Source organism: Dermacentor andersoni, chromosome 7 (genome assembly GCF_023375885.2).
Source record: "Dermacentor andersoni chromosome 7, qqDerAnde1_hic_scaffold, whole genome shotgun sequence".
NCBI classification, from domain to species: domain Eukaryota; kingdom Metazoa; phylum Arthropoda; class Arachnida; order Ixodida; family Ixodidae; genus Dermacentor; species Dermacentor andersoni.
In genome coordinates, this window is record NC_092820.1 from 21,256,445 (window position 1) to 21,278,125 (window position 21,681).

Here is a 21,681-nt window from a genome sequence, read left to right on the forward strand (position 1 = left end):
CATCGTATTCTCTTCAACTTTTGCGACTCATGTTGAAAGACTTTCATCTTTTCTTTCTGTTTTTCGCACCGCTGGCTTGCAGCTCAACTCGTCCAAGTGCCACTTCGGTCACCGCCAAATAACCATGCTCGGACACCTCGTCGATTCGTCAGGCATTCGCCCCGACCCCGCTAAAGTTCATGCTGTGCAGAATTTCCCCGTACCAACTTTTGCCAAAGATGTTCGCAGCTTTATTGGCCTTTGCTCGTACTTCCGCAGGTTTGTGAAAAATTTCGCCCATGTTGCCCGTCCCCTGACTGACCTCCTGAAGAAAGACGTTCCTTTCTGTTGGGGCTCTGAACAAGTGTCTGCCTTCTCGCAGCTCATCACGCTGCTCACCACACCTCCTGTTCTCGCCCATTTTGACGCCTCCGCTCCGACGGAAATCCGCACTGACGCTAGTGGCTACGGCATCGGCGCAGTTTTAGTTCAACACCAATGTGGGCACGACCGCGTCATCGCCTACGCCAGCCGCCTCCTCTCTCCCGCAGAGCGCAATTACTCGATTACTGAGCGCGAGTGTCTCGCACTCATTTGGGCGATGGGCAAGTTCAGACCCTATATATATGGTCGGCCATTTACAGTTACAACCGACCACCACGCCCTTTGTTGGCTTTCCTCCTTTAAGGATACCACCGGACGCCTCGGTCGCTGGGCCCTACGGCTGCAGGAATACACATACACTGTGGTCTACAAGTCGGGTCGTCTACATCAGGACGCCGACTGCCTGTCTCGTCATCCCGTCGATGTACCGGACGGCTTAGTGGATGTCGCACCGATCTGCGTTCTTTCGCTCTCTGCCTTGGAAGACATTGGCGCTGAACAACGACGTGATGAGTCGTTACGGCCCATTATCGAACGCCTGCTCTCTGATCCGTCTGACCCATCCCTTCACATCTTCGTGCTACAAAATGGCATCCTGTATCGCCGCAACATGCACCCCGACGGGCCCGAACTCCTGACCGTCATTCCGTCTCATCAGCGACAGACTGTGCTGCAGCAACTGCACGACGTTCCCACCGCTGGACACCTTGGCGTTACGCGGACCTATGACCGAATTCGGCGACGGTTTTTCTGGCCCCGTCTCAACCGCTCCGTTCGGCGCTATGTTGCCGCGTGTGAGTCGTGTCAACGCCGAAAAAGACCAGCTGTGCCTCCTGCCAGACTGCTGCAGCCTTTGGATATACCGGCCGACCCTTTTTTTCGCGTTGGCCTTGATCTTGTCGGGACATTCCCTATGTCGAATGACGGAAATAGGTGGATTGCCATCGCTACGGACTATACAACTCGCTATGCCATTACTAGAGCCCTACCGACCAGCTGCGTGACAGACGTCGCTGATTCCTTGCTTCACGACGTTATCTTGCACCACGGTGCACCTCGTGAACTTCTCACCGATCGCGGCAGATACCCAGACAACACTCGACGTCCTGAGTACGTCCTCAAAAGGTACAAACGTCCTCGTCCGTTCTGTGTCGTTCTGAGGATGTCCTGGGGACGTCATGAAAAGGTAGAGGCGCCCTCGTCCGTTCTGCGTCGTTCTGAAGATGTCCTGGGGATAACAGTTGCAGGATTATCCTAGAATTGTCCTCAAAAGGACGTGTTCAGGATAACAAATCTGTTATCCCTTGGAAAGCTGCTAGTTGTGAAATAAATGCCGTTTAAGTGTTGATTTATTACGAAATACAATTAAAAATAGCTGGTTATGTATAAAAGGCTATGAAGTTAGGATGATAACCTAATTAGACGTTTTGCCTGAACTGAGCGAACATCGGCATAAATAAGTCGTCGATGCAATTTTGGTAAATGAGCTATATTTTTCCTTAGCCGTCTCCCTTACGGACTGCTTGGCAAAAAAATAAGCGTTGCTAAGAATGACATTTTGTTCAATATCGCCGCCCCCGCGTTTTTTTTTTTGGCCGCTGGCAACACTGGGATGAAGTCAAGCCAAGCCCGAGCCTCCCATTTTGGCGGGGCGCTCAATCAAAAAGATGGCGCAGTGCGATGCGGTCGCTGATGAAGTCATGACAGCAAAAAATGACCTCGAGCCACATGTGAATGCCGGTGAGTGCTGTCCAGCCTTCTGAAAACCGTGGTGTTGTTTGTTGTGCTCGTGATGGAGGAAAGTAGTGAACGACAGTTTCGCCGGGAGCGAAAACGGCGCGTTGATGCGTGTGTTCATTTCCTAAGAGACGTTCACAATGACTTCGCAGCGCCGGCGTGCAGCGCCTCACATGCTACGGAGCCCACACAGGCGCTGTCTTGCGTGTCCGGCGCGGATGACTGCGGTCACGTGGAGAATCAGCGTGAAATGAATTTGGATGATAGAGAGATAGCGCAATCTCCTGAGTTGAGTCCAGAGCTAGCACGTTTTGTTCATGACGATGTGCAAGTGGTGTGTCAGCATGGCGTAGTGGACACTGAGTTAGTGAGTGACCTAGTCAGCGGTTCTTTATCTGATGGCGACGTGGACTCGTAGCCTTCGACCATTTTGTTGCAACACGAACAACGCCAACTCCAAAGCAGTGATGCACAAATCACGCAGGACTCTGAATCTGATAGTGGCGAGAGCAATGTGTTGACCATACGGCAGATGTTGCAAGCATGGGCTGTTGAATCGCGCTGCCCTCAGGCCGCGGTCACGTCACTATTGGCAGTTCTGCGAAGCCACAGTTGCCTTTCGTCACTACCGTCGTCTGCTAGAGCTCTTCTGCAAACTCCAAAAAGGGTCCTCAACATCAAAGAGCTAGGAGGAGGGAAATTTCACCATTTTGGCCTAGAGGCAGGACTGCGGCAAACACTTCTTGGCCGTGAGCACTTGCCTGCCGAGCTTAGTCTTAGCTTTAACATTGATGGTCTGCCACTAGCCAAGAGTTCGAGAGACCAATTCTGGATCATCCTCGGCCGCATCCGAAATTTTGAAGATCGAGAACCATTTGTTGTCAGTGTTTTTTTCGGCAAAACCAAACCGCAAGATGCAAATGAGTTCTTGCAGTGCTTTGTTGAGGAAGCCAAAGAACTGCTGGTGGAAGGCCTTTCTGTTCATGATGCATCAGTTCCTGTGAAGCTGCATAGTATAATTTGTGATGCACCTGCTAAAGCCTTTGTCCTTTATATCAGGAGCCACACAGGATATTTCAGCTGCACAAAATGCACTGTCAAGGGAATGTATAGAGCAGGAAGAGTTTGTTTCCCGACTTTTGCTAACACCCTCCGTACTGATAACAGTTTTCGCAACCAGAGTCAGGAGCAACACCACACAGGCCGCAGTATTTTGGAGGAACTCCCAATAGATATGGTAAAGGATGTGCCTTTGGACTACATGCACCTTGTCTGCTTAGGTGTCATGCAAAAACTCCTTGTTCTGTGGGTTCGCGGGCCGAAAGAAGTGAGACTTGGCTCTAAAGTTCGAAGTGAAATCTCTGAGAGGAACATTAAACTTGCAAAGTTCATTCCTTCTGATTTTAATAGGAAGCCGCGAAGTCTGGTGGAGCTAGATCGCTGGAAGGCAACTGAACTTCGCTTCTTCTTACTATACGGAGGGCCTTTAGTGTTGTCTTCTACAATCCCTTCCCACATGTATGAGAATTTTCTTACACTGCATGTGGCCATTACAATACTAGCCTCACCTAATTCAACTGCAAGTGAGGTTAGTTATGCAGGTGACTTGTTAAACATTTTTCTTCGAAACTTCATCAACATTTATGGACAAGAGCAAGTGTCGCACAATGTGCATGGCTTAAGCCACATTGCATCTGATGTGTTGCACCTAGGTTCCCTGGATGCTTGGAGTGCATTTCCATTTGAAAACTACATGTCAAACATCAAGAGAATGATACGAAAACCTGAACATCCCCTTGAGCAGCTCTGCAATAGATTGTCAGAGCAAAGAAATGTTCCAAAAAGGAATTTGGTACCATCAGAAGGTCTATTTTCTGTAGAGCATAACTGCGGTCCATTGATTCTGCCATTCCAAGGCACACAGTTTAAAAAGGCCACATTACCTGGCAATGTTGTACTGGTAGCTGGTAAGAAGAACAGCTGCTGCACACTAAATAATGGAACAATTATTATTGTGGAGAACTTTGTGCATGACAAGTCAGGCACACCCTTTGTGATAGGAAGAGAGTTCCTCCAAAGAAGAGACTTGTATACAAAACCTTGTCAATCAAGAATGCTTGGGATTTGCATTGCATCTCAGCTTTCTGGCTTGCGGTCCTGGCCAGTTCAGAGTATACTTCAGAAATGTCTGAGAGTGTTGTTCAAGAGAGAAAATATTATTTTTCCACTTTTGCATGCTGTTGTTCCGCAATAGTTGTCATGTTGCTGTACAGATGTTGCAATTTCATTTGTCCTCATTAGTGTAATGCTTTTGGAAATAAACTAGGTTTCTTTCTGTCACGATCCACCCCGTGTCGTGAACAAGGGAGGGCTTCTCAGCGTGGTGGTGCTGAAAGATTACTGACCGGCGAGCTGCCGTGCTCGTCGGTGTTTATTGTGGCTCGGGTGACCACTGTTGCCTGCCGAGCTATAGCAGGCCGCCGAGCTTGGCGGGCGAACCAAGATTATGTCCGAGGGGGCGTCACCTACTTGCTACAACCCCTCACCCCCAGTTTGTTTGTTAAAATAAAAAACAAACGTCCAAGTTCAAACAAATGTCCAAGTTCACACTATGAGGCTCTGCCTCTACCCTTGCTGGGTCGACAGTGCCTGCTACCCAGGCGAGTAACGGTCTGGTGGCCTCCGCCGTCGAGTACTCCGCCTGGGCACCGGTATTGACGGGTCGGGTGTGGCAACGCCGGGTGCTGCCTGGGCCAGCCTTGCTCCATCCGGGGGGTCCGTAGTGGTCGGCCTTGCGAGTGGTGCCGGGCTTGACACCGGTCCCACGGGTGCCGCACCACTGGCTACGGTTGCCGCCTCCGAGGTAGGTGGTACTCCGCTAGAAGCGACTGGTGCTGCCGCTAGTCCTCCTGCGGGCTGGAACTCAGTGGCAGTCGAGGATGCTGGCCGGGTCCCGAGGCGTGGTCTGACATGGTCGGCGTGTCTATGCCACATGGCCCCGTCTGGCATGCGGACGAGCAGGGATGAGGCGCTGGCAGGAGACACCACCTGTCCGGCAGACCAGGATGAGCCAGGACGGAAGTTCCTGGCGAAAACTGGAGCTCCCGACTCTGGCAAAGGCCCGGGACGGCATCCTTGGTCAGCAGCCAGCTTCTGCTTCAGCTGCTTCTGCGTCTCTGATTGAGCCTTGTGCAGCTTGCGCTTGCTGCGGGAGACCTCGCTCTTGAGCTGCCTGTTGCGGCTCTGCAGGCTCGTTATAATGTGCCGCATCTCCCGGTTGATTGGCTGAGCCTGCTCGCTGGACACCGACGACGCCTCAAACTCAGTGCGTAGATTCTCGTACTCTCGACGAATCTGCACGATGTTGTCCTCGAGGCGAATGACCTCCGAGCGAAGCTTCTGGACAACGAGCTCCTCGCTTTCCAAGAGCTCAATGTGGCGAAGGTGCGAGTTTTTGGCTGTCGACAGCAAGGAGCGACACTCGTCCAGCTGAGTCTTGAGTTGCATGCTCTCGTTGTACAGCACGGAGAACTGGCTCTGCAGGCCCTTGTACTCTGCCGTGCTCACCACCAGGCTCTTGGGCAGCGACCGCAGCTCTATCCGCAGCCGCTCCACCGTCTTCAGGGCCTCCTTGTGGTCAAGCTGAAGCTGCTCCAGCTCCAGCAGCCGTGCCGATGCCAGCTCCCGCTGTTCCTCGAGCTGGCTCTGCAGGTCCTCCAAGCGCAGGGAGGCTGCTCCGCCACCACCGCCACAGCCCCCAAAATCCACATGTAGGCGGGACCAGGGTCTCTGTGGGAACGGCCAGGGGGTGCTTTCCACATTACGCGAGGCTCGCTGATGCTCCTGGCAGATTTGGCAGCTCTGCATCCCATGCAGGCTGGCTTCCGGGTACTCTGGCAGACGAATGCCCAGTACATGAATCCAGTTTCGGCCCAGCAGCGTCGGCGACGACCCCTTCGTTAAGTGAAGGGGAAGGGTTGCTTCCCTGTCGCCAAAACGAACGCTGACCTGTGCCTGACCCTGGACTTGGGAGAGTTGCCCGGAGGAGCTGCGCAGCATCACGCCCAAAGCCTCGACGGACACGCCGGGGAAAGTCCGCTTGAAGAGCTTCCCGGCCATTACAGACACGCTGGCCCCCGTGTCCAGCTCCATGGAAATGGGGTGCCCGCAGATTTCGACGGTCAGCATGTATGGCGGCACAGACGACGGTACAAAGCCTGTGTGCCACATGTCGAAAATCGGCGGGTCCTCGGCCACGACGTGGAGCCTGGCCGCGGAAGAGCTTGAGCTTGCTGCCGCATGCCTCCGCCGCGTACCCTTGCGACGGCTACCCTGGCCGCGGGCTTGTGTTGTACCTGGGCTTGAATCCGGCTGCTGCTTGCTGTTCGTCCTCCCACTTCGGCATACACGTGCCAGGTGCCCAGTTTTCCCGCACGTAAAGCATTGTGCTTGAGAGAACTGGCACTGTGAAGGGGAGTGGGCACCACCACAGCGACCGCAGGTACTGCCCTTTGTCGCGAACTTGTTGACCGCCGCTTCCGCCGACGGTGAGCCAGTCGCACGGGAAATCTCGCCGGCGTCCTTGGCGGCAGCTTCCATTGCCAGCGCTGCCTTCACGGCGTCGTCCAGCGACGGGTCGGGAAGCTCCAGGAGTCGCGTCTGCATGGCGGGGTTGTTGATTCCGCAGACGAAACGGTCCCGGAGCAGCGAGTCCAGTTGGTCCCCGAAGGCGCAGGCACTCGCTAACCCTCGTAGCGCAGCAACGAATTGTCCGAGGGTCTCTCCTTCCCGGCGGCTCCGGTTGTTGAAGCGGAAACGCTCCATGAGTGTGGACGGTGCTGGGTTAAAATGCGAGCGCAGTATGGCAAGCAGCTCACCCAGCGTCTTAACGTGCGGCGTGGCTGGCTTCAGAAGGTCGAGCAAGAGGCTGAAGACGCGGGTCCCGCAGCTGGCTAGGAAAATGTCCCGCTGTTTGGCCTCGGGTGTGTCGTTTGCCCGGAAGAACACGTGGACTTGCTCCTCGTAAATTTGCCAGGCGGACCCATCTCCCTCGAACGGCTCGAGCCTTCCGTACAGCGGCATGGCGACAGCAACGGGGGGCGGTGTTTCGCCGCTCGCGGCGGCGTGGGACGCTCCGTAGGTACTCGTCGCCAGCTTCGTCGCTAGAGTCACACGGATCCCATCCTCGTCGCCAGTGTCACGATCCACCCCGTGTCGTGAACAAGGGAGGGCTTCTCAGCGTGGTGGTGCTGAAAGATTACTGACCGGCGAGCTGCCGTGCTCGTCGGTGTTTATTGTGGCTCGGGTGACCACTGTTGCCTGCCGAGCTATAGCAGGCCGCCGAGCTTGGCGGGCGAACCAAGATTATGTCCGAGGGGGCGTCACCTACTTGCTACACTTTCTTTTTTTGCAAGGTGGCCTCTACATAGTAGTGAAATTTCCTGAAGAAGATGATGCTGTTGCCATTATACATAAAAACTGGATCGATGGCAACGGCTGCATGTGGCCTCCACAAACAAAATACATAAAAAGCTTGTTAAAAGCTGGGGCCATGCCTGGAAATGACTGGAGGAGTCTGCCTTGTGAAGTGGTTGAGGCATTTGGTAATATTTATTATTTTGTCCATTTTATATATGCAGGCTGCAGCCGTATTGCAATGATTGTGTACTCTTCGAACAGGTAGACTTGTGTGCTTTATTAAACATGTAAATTAACTAATTCTGCATGCAGCTTGCACTATGGAATTCTGTTCTGAAGCCCCACCTGTTTATGATAGAACCTATAGGTCATACCAAAGTTTCAGATCAAGCAAGTGAAAGGTGAATGTTGAGCTTGCAAATTAAATGTCGGCCACTATGTCTTCAGGGAGAACATGCTGTTATTTAAGCGTCTTGTACATACTTGTTCAGATAATTTTAATAGAAAATCTTAAAACAAACTATTGCAGCTATAACTTAAAACTATTCCAATCTGTTTTTATTCCAAATTGGCCATTAGCCCTCTGTGATAGGTCAAAATGGCTTGGGATCTGCCCATATTGGTGTGGCGCCCACTCAGTATGGGCTGGACTCGAAACATTCTGACCTATCAGAGACGGCGAATGACCAATTTGGAATAAAAACATAGTGGAATAGTTTTAGGTTGTAGGGCCTTTTTGTGGACAACTGCACAAGTGAGTGCCCACACTGGTTGGGGCATGTGGTTGTACTGCGTTTAACCATAGCTGACTAAACACTTCTGTTGCTGAATGTTCTTATCAAAAGAATAGGAGCATCTTTATTCACATAGAAAATGTTACTTCTGCCACTTTGCACCAGCAAAGTAGGCCATAGTTGATCATTGCAATAATAGTTCAGCATGGTAGTTCCATACAGCACTACACTATGTTGCTTACAGCGCAAGGAATGCAGTCACTATCTCCCGTATTCCATTGGTACCAATATGGAGAAGTTGGGGTAAATTGCTTTTATAGGTCAAAGCAGATTATTGACAATGTGGGACCACAATGAACTGCTTAGTTAGATGAGGCTTTAACTGCAGTGATCTTGTTTTAAACGGTGCTTGTATTTTAATTCTTTAATTCTATTTTAATTCAAATGAAATTTGCAAATTAATGCTGCCCATTTATTTATACTTATGCCATACTTGTCTTTCATTTTTGCCTTAATTTCCTACTCATATGAAAAATCAGTTAAGCCAGAGAGGGCATAGGTGAAATTATAGTTAATTGAGGTGTAGAAATAATGCAGTAAAGGAACATGAAAATGAACAAAAAGGTAACTGCTGCTTGTGGCAAGTAACCTTTTTGAATACATATGCAGTTTCAATACATTTAAAGTTCCAGTGATGTCCTGTATTTTTAAAGCCAGTGCGGAATACTATTGCGAATTTCAGCCAATTACGATGATGCTGTACGGGGCCTCAGAAAAGCTGAAGACAACTCAGACATCGCAAGTGCAAGTGAACGTGGCAGAGGAAAAAGAAAAAAGAAAAGAAGGCTCTACAGTGACGAAGACGAGATGCCACTCCCGCAGCCACCACAGTCTATGCAGAAAAGTATGCATTTTTTTCAGCTATCTGTAAAGAGGTGACAAAGATGTCATGGTCTTCATATTGGAGGGTTACTAGATTTGTGAAATACTGTTTACTAGTCTGCTATGCATGACAGTCATCAGCGGTGCTCTATATTGCCAGTGGACGTATAGCCAGGGAGTGGCACACTGGGCATGTGTTGCCCCCCCCCCCTCCCTTTCTCTAATCAACTGTTACACCTAGAGTGCTCAGGCAATTTTGTCATGTTCTCATGCAGGAGCAACACATGGTATTGCAGAAAGATCTGCAAGGATGGAACCGTCAAGTATTTCGACTGTTTCACAGCACTCGGCATATAATGGTATGGTTTCTTGCATGCATTTATGGTGCATAAATGAAGTTGTCAATTTTATAATGTAGTTTAAACATCTCATTGTTTAACTCAAAAGAAGCTGCTGATTGCATTGCCACAATTTTTGGTAATTGCAACTAAATCTGGTAATTTTTGCATCACTTGTTTTGCTATGCAGGTGCAATATGTGATGTGCAGGCCATCGAACCACATTTCGGTTTTACTTGTTGCTTGAAAGAGTTGTGGCATGTCATTTGCTCATTTGCTGCATGTTCGTATTTGTTATTATGTAACATTTGCATTCACAATTGTTATCACAGAGAGCTTGTATCACAGCACGTAGCAAATTTTAACATCGCTGGCTGCAGGGATGTCAAGCCCATTAACGTTTATGTAGCTGTCTGTGCACCTAACGGGTCTAAATATTGAACCTGAAACATTAGTATTACAAAATGTTTTTATACTATTAACAAGTACCGCTGTTATGATTGCAACGAGCAGAATTCTTTCCAAGTTATACCTTATGTTCTTGTGCAGAAAGAATGCATGGTACTGCAAAGCGGTCTGGAAAGGAGTCACTGCACTCGTGGAACGTTCCACAGTGCTCTGCATATAATGGTAAGACCACTAGCTTGTGTTGGGTTAGCTTGTGTTTCAGCACACTGAAAGATAACCTTTTTGATCTGCTTGAACGATACGTGCTGTCATGGGTGTTGACGAAACGTCGCACCAAAAGCAAGCCATGGTTTACAAAAGAGGTGCGCAGATGCGTTGAAGAGAGACATCTATATGCATGCCTAAAAAGAAAATAATTGCAAGAATCAGTTCAGAAAGATTACAAAAGATATGAATAGCTTGGTTCAAAAAGTCAAATTTGCCTACTTCTAGTCCTTTGGTCACCCTAAAGGATTTTGGCAGTATATATTTTAAAAAATAGGAAGGGTGGGTTGTCCGTCCCACCACTTCATCTTGACGGAATTATTGTTCACTATAGTCTGGAGAAAGTGAAGTGCCTTAAGGCGCTTTTCAGCTTGGTATTTTCTACTGCTGAAAGCAACATTTGCCCGGCCGACTATTGCCCTGACTTTATCAGTACCAAACCCATGGCAGTTGTTCTATTTGAAGAGCGAGGAATCGTGTCATTCTTAGGAATGCTTGAAAGAAAACAGTGCTACTACACCAGACAGTTTACCCATGATCCTGCTCTTTTCTTGTGTTTTTTCTTTGTCAAAGTAGCTGCAGATTTTCTTCACCAAGTCATAAGACTGATTTTTACCTGATGAATGAAAACTTGCAAATGTTGTGCCTATCTTAAATCAGGACTTTTAAATATTGTTTCAAATTATTGACCAGTGTCTTTGACCAGTGTGACATGTAAAGTTTTTGAGCAGAAGTTTTATACTAATATGAGTCATCTTAGTGCATGCTCATTCTTAAATACCCATCAGCATGGTTTTCGCAGCGGTTACTCGTGTGTCACCCAGATTACAGAATTCGTTCATCACTTAACGAGTGCACGGGATATAGGACATTCTGTTGACTGTATATTTCTTGACATCTGAAAAGCATTTCATGTTGTGTCACATTCGTTATTAATAGAAAAATTATCTTGGTACAACATAAATGAGGATGTGTGTTTACATATTTTGAGAAGCCAACAAAGACTCCAAGGACAACATAGGGATAGGGAAATTATTTTTATGCACTAATTGAATTAAAGAAATGATAAATTAATGGCAATGAAGGTGGATGAAAAAACAACTTGCCACAGGTGGGGAATGATCCGTCGGTACGCATGCGATGCTCTAGCCAATTGAGCTACCGCGGTGCCATTTCCCCATCCACTTTCTTGGGTATTTGTTTTACTACAAGTAACGTTGGGAGTGTTAGCAAGTGCTACCACTCGCAAACCTTAGCGGCTGATTGGAACATCCTTTCTGCCGCAGGCGTCACGAGTACGTGATTTTTTTGGTTGAAGGCAACTGGTCAATAAACCCACGCGTGCTTCCTGAAGGCATCAATGTTGCCAGATACGAAACACTCCATGCCACCTGAAGGCATTGATGTTGCCAGATTCGAGACCCTCAACAAGGGTCTGGAATCCGGCAACATCGATACTTTCAGGTAGCATGCATGGGTTTATTGACCACTTGAGGGTCTCGAATCTGGCAAGATTGGTGCCTTCAGGTAGCATGTGGGGGTTTATTGACCAGTTGCCTTCACCCAAAAAGATCACGTACTCGTGACGCCTGCAGCAGAAAGGATGTTCCACATCCGTTGACAAGGTTTGTGAGTGGCGGCGCAAGCTAACACTCCCAAGGTAAATACCCAAGAAAGTGGATGGGGAAACGGCACTGCGGTAACTCCATTGGTTAGAGCATCGCACCCATAATCCGAAGACGTGGGATCGTTCCCCACCTGTGGCAAGTTGTTTTTTCATCTACCTTCATATCCGTTAATTAATGATTTCTTTAATTCCATTAGTAACTACAAGTAATTTCCCCCATGTTTTCCTTCGTGTCTTTGTTTGTAGGCTTCTCGTGATTATCGGGGCCCCTCAGTTAATCCCCTTCTCGTTGTTTACATATTTTGACACTTTTCATAAATGAATACAACCTACAAACTTTTACCACATGTTCTGGCATTTAGTTATAAATTACAAGCAATTACAATTAAGAATTGTGAATTACATAAAATTAAATTAAGAATTACAAGCAATTGGACCCAGCTGAAGTGATGCCTTGTGTTCTTGTGCAGAAAGAATGCATGGTAGTCCTGAGTGTTCTGCAAGGGAGCCACTGCAGCGGAGCTTTCCACGGCGTCCTGAATGTGATGGTAAGACCTCTAGTTTGTCTTAAAGTGGCTGAACAAAGTTTAACCTTGCATATTCTGTATAATTATTTTTAAAGTCGTTGTCCATCATCGACTAATACATATTGTGTTGCTGATTTAACTGACAAAATCAAAAATCACCACAAAGCAAAACAAGTTATGTATCATGCAGGTGCCAATGGGGCAAATCTTTAAATCTTTGTTGGATATGTCAGAATTTTCATTTACTCAAAAACCCACAAGCATCCTTTCACAAGGGGCCAGCTGCACAAAAATTTAATATGATGGCTGCATCGATTCGGTGTAGTCTGAGTGGTCACCCGAAAGTTGCTACTTATGCTACCGTATGCTCACTGTCTGTGTACATATTTCAACACTTTGAGTAAACGAATACAACCTACATACTCTCACTACATGTTCTCACATTTAATGGCAGGTTTTCTTTGCTACAAGCAGTGGGGTGTAGCTGACTGAGCCATTTATATTGAGTTTGCAAAATTGCTCATTATGAGTCCAACGCTAAATGCACGTTACATTGCAGAAAACAGCAGTTTAAGTTGCATCTCAACGCCATGTGGAGAAGGTAGATTTGAATTTGCAGACTGTTCTAAAATGCACACATTTTGTCAATGTGATAATTTTATTCGAAACTGCAGTGTATTGCTTCTATTTTGGTGACATTGCAGACAACGCTCAGAGTGACTTGCCAGGCTTGTGGCCGTGTGTTAATCGAACGGCGACACCAAGCTCAGGTAAGGTATGCATGGCTATCGAAATAAGCTCCAATACTATATTTGTGCTGTTTTTTTTTAAGGCCATTACGACTGTAGGAGCCAGCCATTTGAGCATGAACATTTAGGTAGGTTGAGTGCATCATGTTCTAGTACCATGGCATGCTAATTTATTCCCTTTGTTGCATCGACACTTGTCTTTGCAAATAGGGTTGGAGAGACGCCAGAAAACTAGCACCCATGCCCGCTCACCTCTTACAGCTGCCTCTCAGCCAAGAAGTGACTTCTCACGATCAGGTAAGACTAAGTATATTGATTGCACTGCTGTTACTTATCTTGCCATAACTTGCAGGATCATATGGGCTGAGCAGGGCTTCATTTCCCACTGCTGATGTACTGTCTAGTAAGTGCATGTTACTTTTAGTTGATTCTAAGTGATAATTTGAATGCTAAGTTTGGCCATGCTCTGTCATACAACAGGGCATGACTATTGCAGTATTGCTTTCTGGTACAGCAGAGAGTAGATTCCGTTGCAATTTAATTAGGCAATACTGCTGAATGAGCTTGCAAAATGTGATTACATTCATAATGCAACCTCGACGTTCGCATGCTATGCAACTGCAAACTTGTGAACTAGAAAACCTTGTTTTGCTATTGATGGACATTTCATTGGCAAAGAACCTTGTGCGGGAAATTCACTCTCAATGGCTAAATAACTTGCAGCACCTACCTCAAGGCCCACAAGCAGGTCGGTTTCAACCATAAATGGGCCATCTGGTAAGCAAAAAACTACATTCCATTAGACTGGTGTTCTAATTTGTGATGCTTTCTAGTGCTACGTATTCTGCCTGTGCATAATGCATGCCTGGATTCCTCGGGCTTTTTTTAACATAATGGTTAGCATCCAAAATCACAGTTGAGTGTGACACCCTGGACAAAATTTAAGATCAAAAATAACGTACAGCGCGAAGGACAAGGACTGCGAGAGACGACATACACAGCGCTGTATATGTCGTCTCTTGCAGTCCTTGCGAGTGCTGTGTATGTCATCTCTTGCAGTCCCTGTCCTTCACGCTGTACATTATTTTTGATCATGAATTATCAACTAGCCCAAGCAACCACCCTAAAATTGAAGACTTTTGTGCGCATGGATTTTTGCTGTCAATGTGAAATAGACAAGAAACTACGAGTGTGCATCATCCGAGTTTTCATTGTCAGCTTGCCTTGTCTACTACAGGTGGATGGCCTCTACCTTCCATCTCAAATTGGCTGTATGCTTATCTGCCAAACCTAACCTATGCCTGCGGATTTCTTGATCTCATCACTCTGTCTGCATAATTCTCTGCTGCCCTCAACTGCCTACTCTTCCCTTTATATATCACCATTCATCTGGTCTACCATTACATACATGAGACAACCTTTCCAGTTTCACTTCCCTTTATTCTAAACTGGAATGTCATTTGCCTACCTTCTGCATTTACATGTAATTTTTTTGTTTCATTGCTAATTGCACGATTGCCTTTTTTGTCAATTTTCTTAGTTACCCAAGTTATAGCTCCATGGGCTAGTGCTAGCAGAATACAATGATTACATACATTTCTTTTTGAATATGTCAGTAAGCGGCAGATTTTTATTACATTGTTATTGTTACCTCAATCTTTGTAGATTTTGAACACCAGGTCTTCAAGATCTTGCAAACAATTTTAATGAGGGTTGAGCACCAAGGGCGCCAACTTGATGCCATTGCACAACAGCTATGCAGTGGCCCTTTGACAGTTGGGCCCGCAAAGGATGTGGTCCCAAAACCATTCGAGGACATCGAGGCATTCGAAGAATTTGATGCCGAGATATCAACAAATGAAGGAACAAGGACACGCCTGGTCTGATATTTTTTCTTCTCTTTACTTCCTCTTTCAAATGTACTTGCATATATGAAACTGACATTCCAGTGCACGTTTTACAGGAATAGTGGTGCAGAGCAAAACACAACACTGACACTAGGAGGCACATAAAAAGGACAACACACTGCGCTACAAGCAACAGTGATTATTCTCAAAACCAGACTGCTTCTATACCATCAGCCTCAAGCAGACATAGATCACGTGGAAGCACTGAGACATGCGCTATGAAAATCACACCATCGAAATTGTCATTACTTACGCAGGAAAGCTAACTCCTTGGGAAATAACGCTATTGATGGCTTGTTAATGCAAAATTCACCAAGTATGTCGATATGCTCTGCCTCAACAATCAATAAGGTGACCTCTCTATATCGAGCAACAATGATGGCGAAAACATGATTATTGTTGGCCAGATTGCTGAGGCCGAGCATATCGACGCACTTAGTGAATTTTGCATTAGCAAGCCATCAAGTGTTGTTTCGCAAGGAGTTAGACTTCCTGCATAAGCGGTGACAATTTGTTCTGGTAGATTATCGTGGGTCGTGAATATGGTTCGACAGTGCGACTTTCATAGTGCATGTCTCAGTGCTTCCACGTGATCTATGTCTGCTTGCCACTGATGGTATATAAGCGGTCTGGTTTTGAGAATAGGTTGTTGCTAGAGCACTGTGTGTTATCCTTTTATGTGCCTCCTAGTGTCCATGTTACATTTAGCGCTACATCCAAAGTATTCCTGATGATTCACCAACAAGCCCCGTCCCCGTCACTACCCATGTTTTACAGATGCAGCAATTTCATGGTCTTGGAGGCAGCAGCATAGGACCTGCAACACGGCGCATTTTAGGAATTTTGCTAAGCCAAAAAGTGGCAGTGCAGTACAGTTGGCTTGGCAAAAAAGGAAAGAAAAGTTTTTCTGCACTGCAAGTGGCTGACACAATCACAAGTAAGGCATTGGCTGCCTGAATGTTTATATTGTCGGTAAAAAGAAACTTGGTAGAATAATTTCCTTTCTCGCTTTCAAAAGTCAAACTTGTATGGGTATGCATACTTCGTAAATGTCAAGCTGAGGAGTGTTAAACCAGCTGAGCCAAGTACTATTGTACTTGGGCAAGCTAAGATGGCTAATATGTAATTTCCTGTTGTTTCTGGATACTGTTAATGTTTTGCTTTCAGCTTGTATATGTACAATGTTGTATAAGTAATCTCCAGTGGATTTTTCAGGGGCTGTAATGCAAAATTTTCCCACATCAAAAAGAAATGATGTCTAAAGTATAATAAAGGTGTGGCTGCGCCACTCTGGCGAAAAACTTCGAAAACAGCAGGCCAAGGCTGCCACATCTGAAAGTGAGTTTGGTATTTAGACTATCGTGAAAAATACTCAAAACATTATTATCCTACATGAATACTTAACATTTGAAGGCGAGTGTTTTCGTGCTTATGGGCTTGATCCCCATATGACAATTTGGATGCTGTCTGGCACCCAACATAGCTGCATGGGCTGCCTGTTTGAGAAGTTGCACTTTGCTGTACTTGCAATATTTATATTCTTGTAGAACCATTGTCATTATCTGTGCTCATCATCACAGTATACATTTTCTTCTAGGCTCACTGGATGTGAACTCGGATTTCTCTGATTAAATGCCTGGAAATTCAAGATTTCAAGAGGAGTCAATTTGCTCAAGATTTATTGCTGGCCTTGGCAAGTGCCACCAGTCTATAATAAACTCTAGTCATTGGGAAACTGGTTATATTTGTGTTTGCTTTAGCTGGTGCCATGACTATCACCCGTATGCATTGCCTGCTACAGATACTTTTTAGAACCAGGTAGATTCATTTTCGTTGGTACAGAAAAATTACATTTTCTTGCAGCCAGAATTTCATCCATGATGCAAAAGGCAGAATTGACATTATCTGGGCAAGGTGCTCATGGCACCTTCAATATTGAGTTTCGTGCAATAGATGAAGTAGCCAATTCAATTTACAACCACACGTCAGGCAATTAAGCAGCACCAAACCTTACTGTGCATGTGTGTTGAAAACTAGCTGATCATGGCAAGAGCTTGTGCTACTTTTGTCACGTAATGCCCTGTCAGCATTGGCTGTTTAATATGTGTAAATTAGCCTTGTATATTACCCAGCAAGCCGAGGCACCAAGGCATTCCATTCATTATGATCAACTTCTGGACGCAGCAATATGTGCAGCCCATAAGCATGCCTTAGTGTTATGTTCTGTTAAAAGCTAAACGACGTTATTGAATGCAAAAATTCTGCATTCAAGGAAGCCTACAGTGCACCCTAATAAGTCCTCAAAACATCCTAGAAAAATCCTTGTGGGCTATCTGAGGATGTTCCGAGGATGTGCCGAGGCCGGACATGAGGACCTTTCTAGGCCTTTGCAAGGACCAGTAGAGGATGTACTCAGGACGTTGCAATGTCCTTGAGGGGACATACTGAGGACATACTCAGGACGTCAGTGCGTTGTCTGGGATACTTTCTTCCCAAAGTCATAGACGACCTACTTCGATCATGTGCTACTAAACACAACCTTACTACCGCTTACCATCCTCAAATTAACGGTCTTACCGAACGCATGAACCGCACATTAACTGACATGCTAGCAATGTATGTTTCCTCCGATCATCGCAACTGGGACATTGCTCTACCATTTGTCACGTTCGCCTACAATTCCTCACGCCAGGACACAGCTGGCTATTCCCCCTTCTATCTCCTCTTCAGCCGTGAGCCAACTTTGCCTTTCGAGACACTCCTCTCGACTACGCTCGACTCGCCGACAGAGTACACTCGGGATGTCATAACCACAGCGACCCAAGCACGCGAGATTGCCCGCATTCGTCTTTCTGCTTCACAGACACGCCAGAAGTGCCGTTACGACCAGCGCCATACGACGTGCATTACGAACCAGGTGATCTTGTGCTAGTCTGGTATCCAACTCGGCGCGTTGGTCTTTCGGAGAAATTCCTCTCGCGATACTATGGCCCTTACCGCATCCTTCGCCAGGTGACCCCTGTCACATATGAAGTGTCTCCGCTGGATGCCACGGTGCCTTCACCTCTCTCTGACATCATCCACGTGAGCCGTCTCAAACATTACCTTTCTCGGACAGATGAGACGCACCAATAAGGTGCTTTTTCCGACGGGGGTGATGTCACAGACGGTAATGTGTGAAGAAGAGGACTATGATGGTGGCCTGAGAGACGACGAGGAAGAGGGTAGTTTTTTTATTGCTGCTCTACGCTTGTTGGCCCAGCCATTAAAAGCCATCTGTAAATAGACGCACGCTTCTTCCTTTCCGTAACAATATCAACTTGAGCCCTCCAGTTTAGAGTAAAGTACCAGTGCACTTATGAACAATGAATCAATTCTCAAAGAGCATGTGCAGTCCAGCCAAAAGCAGGGGCAAGAATCCGCATTGTGCTCCTGCATTGAAGGTGAATAACACGTACCATAATGGCAAATGTGCTTTAGTAAGCTTCCCTGCAATATGAATTTGCAATGTACAAAGAATTGTCAATGAAGCTTACCATGTGCACAGATGCACTTGCAAATTATGTCAAAATTGAAAATAATGAGCACAGTGTAAACCTATGTGCCCTTTCCACTCTTAGTATGCTTTACCGCACGAAGCATATTTACACCCCTGTATTGCGGTGCAGCAAGCTACAAAATAAACGTTGCATAATTAGGCTTTTTACGATTATCTTTCCCGCAATACACTAATATTTCGCGGTGAATCCTAAACAATGTTCTGCGGTGAAGCATACTAAAAGTGAAAAGGGGCCACTGTCACTGGACATAGTAAGAGTTCTTTAATTATACACTCACGCACCCGCCGCCACTCAGGTCCCTAAGTGGACATACTATGCTGGCCCATAGCGGCCCCCTCCCACTTTTAGTATGCTTCACCACGTAACTTAAATGTACTGCGGCGAAGAAGCCGTACATTTGTATTGAGTGAATAAACAAATGGTTTCTACAACACTATAAATTGGAAGGGCCCATTTCCCCCCGGCACACTTCTCGTTAAATAGACGGCAAGCGATGGCATGGCGCCTCTTACAAACAGATACATATCCGAACCCGGTGGCCTACCACCGCTACTACCCGAACCTTTACACGGATAGATGTAGATTCTGTGAAGAAAGGGCGGACCTACAACATATGGTTTGGGCTTGTCCTTGTACACCCATACAGAATAAGATAATTAAGACCAGAGAGCAGTGGGAGACCGCGTTGCTCAGCTGTGCACCGGAAGACCAACTCAAGGCAATCCAGCAGGCCGAAGATGCCGCCATGCAGGGCCCAAGGGCTCGAGGCCGTCATTTAGGTAGAGGCTATAGTGAACTAGAATACTCTCTAGTGGCGCGAGCGGCGAGGCGCAGGCGAGCCGTTTTCTAACAGACGCCATGAGATGGCGCCACTGCAACTTTTCATAGGCACAGGAATTCGCGTAGTTTTGAAAAGGTCGTCTGTCATCTTGCGTTTTTCATCTCATTTACTAATAAGAATCGCTCATTTATTACTTCTTGCTGTTCTCCGCCTGTCAGTTACAGTGACTAGGCTTGTTAATTATTGAAACGCGTCCGAAAACCACGTACCTTAGCAAGGAGACAACATTCCTACTGTCGCGTCGTCTGCTAAACTCCGACTTGCAGAGTGATTTTTTGGCGCAAAACACCATCGCAGAATGACAAGCGGTCAGCATGACATACAGAGCAAATTATTTGCGCGACCATTGCTGTGGTTTGAAGATCAAGACCCGAAAGCAATGCCATTTAGTGTGTGTACTCACAGCCATTTATTGTCCACACACTTTCAGAAGTAAACCGTTTAAGCTAAATTTTATGCGGCATTTTGAGCTCATATATAGCTCAGAGAAGTCAATGGTCTTGTAAATATGATCGATTTACCGCTATGATGTGAGTTTTGGTGTTGTTTTTGATGTAGTAATAATTGTAAAATTGATGTCACAGCTATGTACACATGAACACCATATGAAGCTTTTATTTACAACTGACTTCAGTGCAGAAATGATCAGAAAAAAATCTTGTTTGCAAAAATCCACAACTTCCCTGCCATTGCCTTGTTCAGCACCTACTCAATTTAAGGTGCTTTGACGCCTGCCGCTTGCTGTCGCTGGCTCGATTAATGCTCTTCGTGAAAAAATGCAGACGAGTAGTTAGGTAAAATGCAGTTATTTCTGCAGCTATGGTATGAGCGTGCTCAGGACATCCAAGCTCAGTTTGCTGCTTTTGCTTAGCAAGGTCCAAAACATCAAGCACACTTTCAGAGTGCAGCTCTGAAAGGCTAAAGCAGGTTGTGAATGACTCTTCGAGGTCAGCCACAAATTTAAACAACTTGCTTGAAGGGTAAAGTAACCCACCATTGTCCTTTAAACGGACAAGCTCGGCCACGTTTAAATTGTCCGCTGCCTCCTTGGTGAGCAAAAGAAGGTTAAGACACCTTTCACAACCCGTTCTTAGAACGCATTTTCGCGCGACGTAACCAGCAATGTAAAAGGTTAGCCTGCAGTCGCTTGATGCCACAACAATGGAAGAATGGTCAGGCACAGCTTTTGTGAGCAGGGCGTCGGCTGCATCCAAGTTTCCGGCATCGAGAAATCTGTCAATGAGCTTCTCCCTCCCAGTGCAAGTGTCCTGCTCACCAGCATCTGCATTCAAGAGTGAACTTAAAACAGCAGGCTCGCAGTTTCCTCTTGACACAGAGTGTGCAAGATTGCTGAAGCTGAGACAGTTCACTGTAGCAATGAACTGCTGAGGTGTAGGATGAGTATTGCATCCCGATGACTGTCTGACGATGCCAAAAAGATGTTCCACGGGGTCTTGGCTCACCCTGCTTGTCATTACATACTTGAAACCAATGTGTTGAATCAAGTACTTCAACAGCGACAAGGTACTGCATAGAGTTACACGCAGTCCAGTTACTGTGGACTGGCTTAGAAAGCCCCGCTGCCCATTTGTGTGGCGTTCCCACTCTGACAGAAACGACAGAAAAGAATTCAACTTGTCGGCCGATGCAGAGTTGGGACGCAGTGCTTCAGCTGGAAAGCGTGACGTCATGACTTGTATAACACCATGAATGATCCTGCAAGAGCAATGTTAATGTTCAATTTCAATCACACTTAGCTATTTAACTTATTTACGACACATAAATAATAAAGCGTTCAGTTAGTCATGTGGTCGTGCACCAGTTCACTATAGCACACTGTATTAAGTGAGACTTGTTGTCAGGCAGGCTAGTCCCAGTTTGATCTAGGCTGTGGTTGAAGGTTAGGTTGACAAAATAAGGCATTTTCTTTGTACCTGGAGTAGTGGAGTTATCATTCTATGATATGCAATACTTACTCAAAAAAGTGCACTGTCGCTGTTATGCTGCCGCACAGAGGCTCTAACTTGGCTTTTTGCAGCTGAAGCCCATGAATTACTTTTTCACTGAAGAGCTGGAACGCCAAGGAGACTCATTTTCTCGAAATCGTTAGGGCTCGTATGGCTGGATGTGATGCCATGCATGGCCTGCAGGGTAACATTGCTTCCGTCCAGCTCCACAGCTTTTCGAATAGTTCGCATTGTCACCTGCAAGTAAGGCAAATCAGTAATTATTTACTGCCAGTTAGAATGACTGGAACAAAAATTACAGAAAACAGTTAAGCATGCCGCTTTGGCAAATACTTACTTGGCCCTTTGGTGTTTGGAAA

General features: G+C 46.5%; 1 protein-coding gene and 1 long non-coding RNA gene across 3 annotated transcripts; both read left to right on the top strand.

Moving 5' to 3' along the window:
- Positions 1-7,512: 7,512 nt before the first annotated feature.
- LOC129381839 (uncharacterized) lies at positions 7,513-13,354 on the top strand. Its single transcript, XM_072289421.1, has 9 exons — positions 7,513-7,703; positions 8,995-9,156; positions 9,410-9,493; positions 10,022-10,102; positions 12,242-12,319; positions 13,003-13,068; positions 13,131-13,175; positions 13,258-13,293; positions 13,350-13,354. The coding sequence occupies exons 1-9, from the start codon at positions 7,601-7,603 to the stop codon at positions 13,352-13,354; spliced, it is 660 nt and encodes a 219-aa protein (XP_072145522.1). The 5' UTR covers positions 7,513-7,600.
- Positions 13,355-13,377: 23 nt separating this feature from the next.
- Positions 13,378-16,643, top strand: LOC126518506 (uncharacterized). Of its 2 annotated transcripts, XR_011895917.1 has the most exons (6): positions 13,378-13,450; positions 13,771-13,824; positions 14,713-14,927; positions 15,732-15,891; positions 16,170-16,292; positions 16,552-16,643. It is a non-coding gene; the product is annotated as an uncharacterized lncRNA (long non-coding RNA). The 2 variants fall into 2 exon arrangements; XR_011895916.1 differs by lacking the exon at positions 16,170-16,292 and having other exon boundaries at positions 13,379-13,450.
- The last annotated feature ends 5,038 nt before the right edge of the window (positions 16,644-21,681 follow it).